The sequence below is a fragment of the Sinocyclocheilus anshuiensis genome, unplaced genomic scaffold, assembly GCF_001515605.1.
Source record: "Sinocyclocheilus anshuiensis isolate Anshui unplaced genomic scaffold, SAMN03320099.WGS_v1.1 scaffold1448, whole genome shotgun sequence".
NCBI classification, from domain to species: domain Eukaryota; kingdom Metazoa; phylum Chordata; class Actinopteri; order Cypriniformes; family Cyprinidae; genus Sinocyclocheilus; species Sinocyclocheilus anshuiensis.
This window is the reverse complement of record NW_015547730.1, coordinates 904516-916001: the sequence shown is the minus strand read 5'-3', so window position 1 is coordinate 916001 and position 11486 is coordinate 904516. Positions and strand designations below refer to the sequence as shown.

Below are 11486 nucleotides of genomic sequence, written 5' to 3'. Positions count from 1 at the left end.
TTAGGGGGCCCTTGGCTTTTGGGGGCCCAAGGCGGTCACCTACCTTTGCCTAATGGGTAAGTCCGCCCCTGCTCATTTGTAAAGAGCTATAGTTTAAAGAGATCATGTTTTTTATACTTAACTGATGTGTAGTATTTTAAACCAGTATTAAAGTTGTTGTTAATGGTTATTTGGAGTAAACAGTTCTCCTTTTAGATTAGATCATTAAAAAAACAATTCCTAATATTTAAGTGCCTTTGTTATACATTTGTTTGAAATGCTGCCAATACACAAATACATATGACTATTCATAAGATGTTAAAACACATCAGTTACTGTAGAGTTAGGATACAAAGGATGAAAAACAAAGGACGAGATAATCAGACGGTTGTCATAGTAATAAACACCGTAAACAGCAAACGTTCGCGTGTCCGCGCTTAATGCGCATATCCTATATGAAAAGCATTTTAGGGGGCCCTTGGCTTTTGGGGGCCCAAGGCGGTCACCTACCTTTGCCTAATGGGTAAGTCCGCCCCTGCTCATTTGTAAAGAGCTATAGTTTAAAGAGATCATGTTTTTTATACTTAACTGATGTGTAGTATTTTAAACCAGTATTAAAGTTGTTGTTAATGGTTATTTGGAGTAAACAGTTCTCCTTTTAGATTAGATCATTAAAAAAACAATTCCTAATATTTAAGTGCCTTTGTTATACATTTGTTTGAAATGCTGCCAATACACAAATACATATGACTATTCATAAGATGTTAAAAGTTACTAGTTACTGTAGAGTTAGGATACAAAGGATGAAAAACAAAGGACGAGATAAAAAAAACCTTTTTTTTTTTTTTTTTTTACATGTGAGCTTATACAATACTAATTTTTAAATTACAGTAAAATTCTTGAAAAATGTGTACATTTCAGCAAGGATGAATTAAATTGATCAAAAGTATCAGTAAAGACATTACTGAACACAAGAATCCTGGTTTCATAAAAATATGAAGCAGTGCGATGGTTTTCAACATTGATAATAATAAGAAATGTTTCTTTAGTCGCAAATCAGCATATTAGAATGATTTCTGAAGGATCATCTCACACTGTAGACTGAAGTAATGGCTGATGAAAATTCAGCTTTGCATCACAGAAATAAATTACATGTTAAAATATATTCACATTGAAAACACTTATTTTAAATTGTGATATTATTTCACAATATTACTGTTTTTACTACATTTTTTGATCAAATAAATGCAGCCATGGTGAACAGAGCACCTTTTCTTTCAAAAACATTGAAAAATATTACTGATCCCTTACTGACCCAACTTTTGAACGGGACTGTACATCACCAAGAAACACACATTAAAGTGAAAGTAAATCTAAGTCAAAACATTTGCTGTCACTATAGTTTTTGACATTGTTCATGTTCATTATGGTTCAGTAATAGTCTCTTTTTTTGTGGCCCATGTTGATTCATTAATCTCCCTGCCTCGGCATCTATCTGAGCAGCTCTGGTTCTGCCCGGCTGCTGATGGTGACATTTGATGGCATTTGCTCACAGCGTGTAATCATTAGTGCGCTGCTGTGAATGCAAATGCACCACTGACAAGGAACAGGAAAGGTTAGAAAGAACCCTATCAAGTTATACTAACAAATGATGGCAGTCAATATATTACATAATCAACAGGTGTCATCTTGAATGTGCACTGTGCTTGCTTATTGTTGTATTTATTATTATTATAAAAAAGTTACGTGAGTGAGTGACGTGACATGTGGCCAAGTATGGTTACCCATACTAGGAATTAGTGCTCTGCATTTAACCCATCCTTAGTGCACACACACAGTAGTGAACACACACACACCGTGAACACACACCCGGAGCAGTGGGCAGCCATTTATGCTGCGGCGCCCGGGGAGCAGTTGGGGGTTCGGTGCCTTGCTCAAGGGCACCTCAGTCGTGGTATTGAAGGTGGGAGAGAGCGCTGTACATTCACTCCCCCCACCTACAATCCCTGCCGGTACGAGACTCAAACCTGCAACCTTTGGGTTGCGGGTTTGAGCAACCCAACCAATAATGTAATTACATACATTATTATGTAATTCAAGACTTAGAATTGATTTCCAATTTGTTGGTGCTCCACAGAATTATAAGAGAGGGGGCGGTGCCTGCACCAGACCAAGCTGGTGGCGATGCTGTTTGCAAACGTTCATTGGAGCTATGGTTTTGGGAAGCACCTAATCTTAGAACTATGTTGGTAACGACAGAACTTGCTGCTTCTGATGCTGTTTTTGGAAACGCACCCCTGGTTAGATCTATTAGACTGCGTTGGTAGCCAACCAGATAACCACCTTAAGCTGATATGACCTGGAATGTATGGAATATTTACCTACTGTAGTAATCTGCCAAAGATATTTCTAGAAAACAAGATGGCATGTGAGGATGTAGACTCCTGAGATCATGGCTTTCTGAGTGGAGATCATTCTTACTGTTGATCAGAGGAGCCAAATACTCCCAATGTGGATATTTTCACTAATTTTCCTACATTCATTTGCTGTGTATATAAACCCTTTTCACAAGTGAAGTAAAATATAGCAGGGTAAACTTCTTTAGAGGTACATGGGAGACTCTAGCAAATATTATGTTTGTGTTTCCTTTTGCTCCAGCTGCAAATTAGATCATCCAATATTGCATTTACATGGTTTTTTCCACAAGGAAAAAAAAGACCTTGAGAAATGCATTACAAGGATGTCAAATTTTTTATCACATTCTGGTCAGTCTGAGTAAGTCTGGTAATGTTGTTTCCATCGGCAAAGCCTCTCTACATTATAACGACAGTATTATCTCTCTTAAAGGGTTAGTTCATCCAAAAATGAAAATTAGGCTGTTTTACTCACCCCCGATGCATCCTAGGTGTATATGACTTTCTTCTTTCAGACGAATCCAGTCGGAGTTATATTAAAAATTGTCTTTGATCTTTCAAGCTCTATCGTTGTACTCAGCGGGTGTTGCAGTGCTTCGGTTCAAAAGACCTGAAATAAAAAGCGTCACTAATTAGAAGTACAAAACGAGGATTTGTAAAGAAGAATGTCGGAGGATTTCGATATAAGCCAAGAGGAGACTGGTTTTCCTTTGCTAAAGTAAGGAAATTTTGCTTCTTTTGATCCTGTAAATAAACGTTGGTTTTCACGAGACTCACCGGCACATGCGCAAAGCTGACCTCATACCTTTTTCATATCTCACACACTGTGATATGTGGGTGGATGGAGTGTAAGGGGGCATTATATTTCTATAAGAGAACCTGTAAATCCCGATTCTCCAAAGTTCAAAGGGGTGTAAATATAATTGCAATATTGAAATTAATTTTGGTTGTCCATGGATGTTTGGATTTGTTTACAGCTTGTTTACAGGATGTCTGAATAGTGGTAGCTGTTATTTGGGAGGCTGAATAACACCTGCAACTAGAGTGGCATGCATATCTATTAAAGAGTGTAGTCAAGTCAAACATACTGAAGTAATTAGTAGACCATCTCTCTTCTTTCTGTCTGTCTCTTCCTGAAGCAGTAGTCATGCTGTACAACTCACAGAAGGTTTATAGTGTCTCCCAGTGGCATACTGCATGGCCCTTGAGAACCATGAGAACCATTTGGGTCAGGGTGAAATAGTTTTGCTGGAAATAAAAAGTGATGTTATTTTAGACAATTATTCTCTTGCAGTGAATTATTTTCTCTTCATTCATCCTTTTCTGTGCTAAATTATTTTCTTTATATCATTCTGTAAATCTATAACAGTTTATCAAAGATTTAAAATTGTAACCATGTAGTAAACATTTGACCAAAAGTATTATAACAATAGTTATAGTATTTATTAAAGTTAGTATTATAATAATAGTAAAATAAAAATGATAATAATTTCCATATTTACTGTGTGAACATGATTTAAACTTGCATTCAAAAGTTTGAAGTAAGATTTTTTTAAAGCTTTATTGAGCAAGGACACATTAAACTGAATAAAAGTGACAGTAAAGACATTTATAATCTTACAAAAGATTTATATTTTTAATAAATGCTGTTCTTTTGAACTTGAAAAAAGTATCACATAAAACAGGATTGTATACCACTGGAGTAATGGCTGCGGAAAATGCTTTGCCATCACAGGTATAAATTACATTTTAAAATGTTAAGATTTTTGTGAAGTTAGTGTACTTTTTCATGCTTGAGATGAAACCTGAGATATGTAATATGTGAAGAAAATATTATTGTATTTAATTTCAAATCAAATTATTTATTATACAAAGAAGTCAGCCTCTTCATCTCATTCCAAAAATGTACTGCAGATTTATACCACAGGATGGTCTTAAAACATAATACATAATTTGGAATGTGGTGGAAATGGTACTGCGGTGGGAATTACTTAAAGCAGTTCTCCCTTAGTCTCGGTATATACACTGACAAATTAAATAAACTAGTGAGCATGTGAAAATTTTGTTTTAAGAGATGTGTGTATTTTGAAAAAATACCCAAACTGCATTTAGCGTGCCTCTGTGCAGCATTAAAAATGTATGTGTAAACACTGTATATTTGCCTTTTCATGCACCTTCTATGCAGTTATATTGTTATAGATTTATCCATACAAAACTTTAAAATATGATTTAAAACAAAAAATATAAAACCAAATTTGGCTCATTAGTCCCATATGGGGGCCCCTGTGGATTAGAGTGATGTCCCATTTGCCAAGGGTAGCTCCATAGGAGTAGTTGAAGTTTGTGTGGTATATTGTAAAGAGTGAAATTTATTGAGTTTTGTTAGTTTTCATTCTTCTCGTAGAACATATGTTGGGTTTCAAACCTGAACTCCAGGGATTTGGTATTCCAGATGTTTGTGTGAGTGACGTCTCTCTGGAGGGAAAGCAGTTTTGGCCTTGGGGAATTGGCTCCATTCATCTTGTGTGTGGAGGAGGTAGACTATAACAACAAAGTTTTATAGAGAGTAAGAATAGAAGTGTTGTGATTATTAAAATAATGAATGGTCATTATGAATGAATGGTCAGCAGTCTGTTGTGTTTTCTGTTGCAGGACCTTCATGTTTTTTGCACAATTTCTGTCCCTCAGAATGAATAGAATACTGTGAGTGAGTGAGAGAGAGTCTTCCAGGTCTTCATCTTTGTGACTGCATCAATCTGAGCCCCTACCGAGGGCAAAATTACCCATGTGTGTGCAGTCCTGTGATAACTGTTAAGTGATGACTGTTTGTGTGTGTGTATGTGTGAGATGTTTTTGAGACTGCACTCCTTCATCATCTGAAAGCAGTCTGACAGCACGCACTGTGTTTACTCTCTGATTTGTGTTTAAGTTGATTTACTGCAGAACATGCCTTTAAAATTTTCTTACAAACTTTGTACTTTTTTCTGCTAGTGTGATCAAAGCTATGAGAAAATAATTTATCTCATATATGTGTTCTCTCCTGCAGGACCCTGTGTATGGGAAAGGAAAGCTGGCTGAGATTCAGGGACTCATTTTAGGGATGCTAGAAACCTTCAACTATGAACAGGTAGTGTGTGTGTGTGTGTGTGTGTGTGTGTGTGCACGCATTATATAGCAATTTGACCTCATCAGCTTGTTATTGTTGAATGCTTTCTATTTTGAATGCTTTCTTGTCGTTTGTCTTGCATTCTTGTACAGTGTGTGTGTGTGTGTGTACCTTGAAGAATCTGCCAAATGTTAATAATTTTTTTTATTTATTTAAGTTTTTATTGTTTTCATCCGGTACATGACAATATCATACAAAACACAGATTACAGATATATACAAATGCTACATATAAGGCTAGAATAATTTTAACAAAATAAGAAGGATCATAAAAATTGTCCTGAAAACACTATTTCACATAACAGATGTTTACATATATCCCACAAGACAAAATAGTAACTTAATAATAATATATTATTAATAATATTAATAAAAACTAATAAAAATGTATTATTATTAATAATGCATTTTTATTAAGGTTTAATATTACATTTTTATGTTTTGTGATAGTTGTTTATGTGTCCTTGTTTGTCCTGAGCAGTTCAGCTGCCCATTTTTTATCAGCAAAATCCTCCAGGTTCTGCACATTCATTGGTTTTCCAGCATCTTCTGCCATCTTGAACCTTTTCCAGCAGTGAATGTTTGATTTTTCACACTGAGGGCAATCGAGAAACTCATTTCAAACTCACAACTATTACAAAATGTGAAGACATTCACTGATGCAACATGGGGAGTGTAAACTTTTTGAATTGGATGATCAGTGTAAATTGTACTTATTTTGTCTTCTGGGAAACATCTATTTTATATAGCTTCTAAAGGGCAGTACTAAATGAAAATATATGATCTTTAAACAAAATAAGAAACATTTACACATCATCATCCTGTTCAAATGTTCACGTATACCTTATTGGCCCCTTATTGTTAATGGCAGCTCCCTTTCACTCACATAAATTATTCACTGCCTATTTTGAATAGCACATTTCTACAGCAGCATCAGTAAACAAAAACTCTAATTTATTTTATTTATTATTTATTTATTTATTATTTATAATAAACTAAAATGTATTTATTTACTTTGTATTAGGGTGTAGTGCAGGGTTTGTGAGGTGTTGATGCACAGCCTAACTCACAAGATTAATTATTAAATATATCCATATAGTATAGCTTCCCATAATGCATCATTCATGTCTTACTTTCATACTAATTGCACTCTTGCTGGTTTCAGACAGCAGCATAGAAAGATGCATCATTTAGCTCTGTTAAATTATAATGAGATCTTCTCTTACTGTTCACACAGCTGAAGCTACAGCAGCTAAATTCACAGTGTTTTATGTGATAATTGGAATGAGATGTGGAGGTGAGATCCTTTGAAAAAGAATAATTTAAAACCTTTATGCCAATAGCAAGTGTTGAGAATATTTACTGGCACTATTTTGCCCTTTGATAATGAAATTATTTATTTGTTACCTCTGTAAAGGCAGCCAGACATTTTATTATCACATTTTCCATTGTTATTTTACTTGTTTTAATGATTGTGTGTGCTTATTAAAGCAGTGGTTCTGCTTGTCGTAAAATTAAGACCTTAAATTAGAGCAGAAAGTAGTGTCATTAAGTGTTGCATGCACTGCAAAAACAATTAATATCTTCCTCAGTATTTCTGTCTTGTTTTGTAGGACAAATATTTAAACATCCTTAAATCAAGATACATTTACTCAAGATGCAAAGTGAAGATTTCTGAAAAATTGAACAAAATTAAGTGAGTTTATGCGATGGAGATTTACCGCTGATTACAGAACCGGCTTTACTGATAAGATGCACATTAAATATCGCATGTGATTTATCATGCAGCCCTAGCTTAAACCAAACATTAATATGTGGGGTAAAACTTTGTTTGGTTAAACCTTTTCTTTTTGCATTAAGGATATTTTTCTGGCTCCATTGTCAGATATTTGTTCTTGTTTTCATCATAAACTCGCTTTTCAGAAAAAAAACACTTCTTAATTTAAGAAACTTGATTTTTGATTTAAGAATCTTTAGACATTTGCACTGGAAAACAACACAAAAAAAATACAAAAATTTTTTTTTTTAAAAAGGGAAGAACATTTTTGCAGTGTGATCAGAAGTAAAAATTCCACATTCGAGTTATTTTATATTTTTATTTTTTGAATTAATTATAAGGTAATAGAGATCTGTTGCTGAGATCAAACTGTTGCTGGTATACATTTAGCAAATTTTGGGTTGGTATTTATTGATTTTATTATGGGCAGAAAAAATAAGTGCACAATAAGATGATACAATACAATCAGTGTAGCTACTACCTACTGATTAAGTTTCTAATATTGGCTTTTTCATGCTAATTTCCAACATGCCAGTAGTTTTAATTTGACCAATAATCTATACTATAAATATGGGTATGAATAATAATAAAATAAGTATTCTACATCAAACTATTAAGAGAGTAGGGACCTGTTAGGACATGTTTCAGCAATATTCATAAAAACATCACAGTGGTGGGTCATGCACACACACACACACAAATACTGTACCTTTTCAATCCCTCTTAATAGCTTTTTAGGGATTGACGCCCTTCAGACGAACTATCATACTTAACTTATTCCAGTTTATGCTCACAGCTGCTTTAATCGGGTCAGTTGAGGGTGGAGTGTTATGAGAACTCATTAATGGCTGTTTCTTCATTAATTAACAAGCGCATAATTGAAGAGGCTCTCTGGACGTCTTAGGTCCCGTAATGGTTATCAGTGGCACGCACACATACACCCTACAGTTTTACTTAATGAACAGCTAAATACTTTCCCATAAATAGTTTCCCTCATCTCAAGCCCTCACAGAACTTTCTTTAAAGCTGTCTGAAAACTTCTGAAGCATTTATTTTTATTTGTGTTTTAGTGTTATTATGTTGTAGCAACTGGATTAAAATCCTCCCTAGTTTCGGCTTTACTAAAAAAGGCTTTGCTTGTTATTTTCTGAAATTCGAGACAAAATAAACAAGAATAAAGAGACTTTGTTGTCTGAAATTCCACTGAACTGGTCTGACACTTATTTATGTCTTTTTGCAATGCTAATATCTTTTATAGATTTTTGTTTGTTAGTTTGTAGAGTTGCTTTCTTCACCTTAGTGTCACCTGTAGGCTAATTGCATCCAGAAATCTGCATCAGACTTCAGTGTGTTCCCTTTTATTCCTTTCCATTCCGTATTTGACTAAATAAATGCTGAATCAAGCTGAATCATGTATGAATTGAACTGCAGACTTTTAAGAGTTTTAATTATAAGAGTTTTAGAAACCTTTGAAATCCATTAGCCCTGTTGCCGGAAGTCGCACAAGCATGTGAAGTACGTCAGAAACAGAATTACTGTTGACGACTCATTGATTCACGCTGATGTCCAGTGTCGATATGATGTTGGAGTTGCAGTTACAGGGAGATGAAAGGTCGTTTCTCAGTCTCTAGAAAAGACATTTATGGTTTAATTAATATGTATGTTGTTTCTTAAAGGCGGGGTTAGGTGATTTGGTTCAAAAACATTTTTTATTATGCTGATTGAAAGTCTCTTCACATCCCGATAACAATCAGTAAGGGCTCATCCACACGAAGCCAGAGCTTTCCCTATCCAATCTTTTTTTCCTTGTTCTTCCATAAACACAGCGTCATCTCAAGAAATATCTCCGTACACACTAAACCACTGAAACTGACTCAAAACGATGTAGTATACATGCCAGACCAGTATGTGGCGCTGTAATTCTGCCACAGAAATACACTAAAAATGGAGAAGAAGATTGGAGCATGAGCATAAACCTTGCACGCTGTATACAAACCCAACACAACAACAAGAAAAGCTAGTAAAGTTAGTAAAGCTAATAGGCTCAGTAGCTTTTGCAGCATGAACACAAGCATGCAGTCCGCCGTTGTTATTTTTGTTGCTGTTACGTGACGTAGCCATGTCTGACTTGGGGCGAGATGTGGCGTGATGACATTGTTTCACAAAATATATGGATTGGCTATAAATACGAAGACACAAAGGTGTTGTTTTCAGATTTATCCACTCTGGGAACCGGTTTCAAAAAATAGCAGTTTCAGGCTCCCAAAACGCTGGATCCATCTGGACAAAACGCCAATACAATACAAAATTTTTACGTATACAGCTAAATGCATCTCTGTGTGTACGGGGCCTAAGTTAAGTAGTATAAATTTATTTACACCTGTGGAAGGCATAGGACCATAAAAGGTTCGTCCAATCAAAATGTTCGCTCTGAACATTTCGATAGGCTGTCCTGTCTGTCTGTCAAAAATGTATTTGCACACCTCTGTGCAGTGTGCACCCTGACAGATAATAGTTTATTACTTCTAAATTATGTTTTTTGATGTAAAAATATTGATAACATTATAAGTGGACCTCAGAGAAAAGTACAAAATAAAAAACAAAGGCAGTTAATTAACCCCTTAAAATCTCCTTGTCTTCTCAATGGAAAGTGTCTTGCTTTTCCCCATTTGAGATATTTGAGTCCTAATAAAAAGCTTTCAACTGCTAAAATCCATTTCTTTGCTTTCTTTCCATAATATTGATGTTTAATAGATCTGTCACACTTTATTTTAAGGTCCCTTTCTCGCTATTAACAAACCATTAACTACGACTTTTGCCTCAATAAACTTTTAATTTGCTGCTTAATAGTTAGTAAGGTAGTTGTTAAGTTTAGTTGTTGGGTAGGATTAGGGATGTAGAATATGGTCACAGAATAATACAGAATATATGCTTTATAAGTGCTAATAAACAGCCAATGTGTTAATAATAGGCATGCTAATAAGCAAATACTGAGAGTTGGTCCCCTAAGTGTTACCAATAGATCTTTAGAGATGTCATATATCATCACTAGCTTAAAATTTGTATTTGTGCATTTAGTTTCGATGTATACTAAAATACAGGACTGAGGATCATTATGCATTTTACATTGTACTGCTGAGCTTATTTTTTTCCTTCCTTGTTATGTACAGCTTCTTTTACTTTCAAAGATTGTCCTTGTTGTTACCAGAGTGGAAGGTATTCAGTTAATCGGGGAAATTTCTTTATTGTGAAAGAGTTTTATTTGCTATTTAGCAGTGTTGGGGAAACATTAGCTTGCTAAGCTAAGCTACAGTACTCATAATTCAAAGCAGTTAAATTCCAGTTAAGCTACCCTTTAGCTAAAGCTGCCTAAATTGGTCAATTAAAGTTTTGTTTAATTGTCTACCTATTAGATTACATAGTTTATTAGAGCAGTATTTATTTCACTCGAAGGATATTAACATCAAACCTTAGCACCTACATTTACATTTAAACAACTAATACAAAAACATCTGAATGAAACATAATTTCTAAAGCGTAATAATTATAAACATGAAATGTCACAAATAGACTTCTCTAAAAACCAGAGTAATTTTTTTAACTAACCGATTCACTAAAAAATCAAATGTTTTTGGAGAATGTCCTGTTGCTGAGCTACTGTCATGCTACTAGAAGTTAAAGGATTTTGCTGTTTCATCTCTGTTTCACTTTCTCTGTCTGTCTGTTTGAGCAATCAATATGGTTATGCGGTCTTTCAGTTTGTCTGTGGAAGTAAGTGTGTGTCAGTGTATGTTTGCACTCTCCTTTCCATGACCAATGGGAATTTGCAGCTTGTCATTCAAAGGAAATAGCGAGCAAGGCAAGAATAACCCCTGACCCCCCCCCCTCACACACACACACAAATTTTCCCCTTTCTTTTGAGACTCTCCACTTGGCATCACTGCAGTAAATAACATGCAGCCACAAAATTGAGATGTAAATTACAAACACTTGAACAATCCCTTAGGAAAGCTTGTCCTGGCATACATTTCAACACACACACAATTTGTGAATTGCCCCGATAGCTGATGAAATATTTTGAAATGTATGTTTTCATTCAATCCTCAGAAATGTCTGTCGGGGTTAAATATGCGTGTGCGTGCGTGCGTGCG

General features: G+C 35.0%; 1 protein-coding gene across 1 annotated transcript in view; it reads left to right on the top strand.

Annotated features, from left to right (window-relative positions):
* Window positions 1-11486, top strand: part of LOC107704320 (vacuolar protein sorting-associated protein 8 homolog) — a 59207-nt gene that overhangs the window by 7357 nt on the left and 40364 nt on the right. The window contains exon 4 of the mRNA XM_016507212.1: window positions 5440-5520. Coding sequence (XP_016362698.1) covers window positions 5440-5520 — 81 coding nt within the window. The remainder of the gene's footprint in view (window positions 1-5439; window positions 5521-11486) is intronic.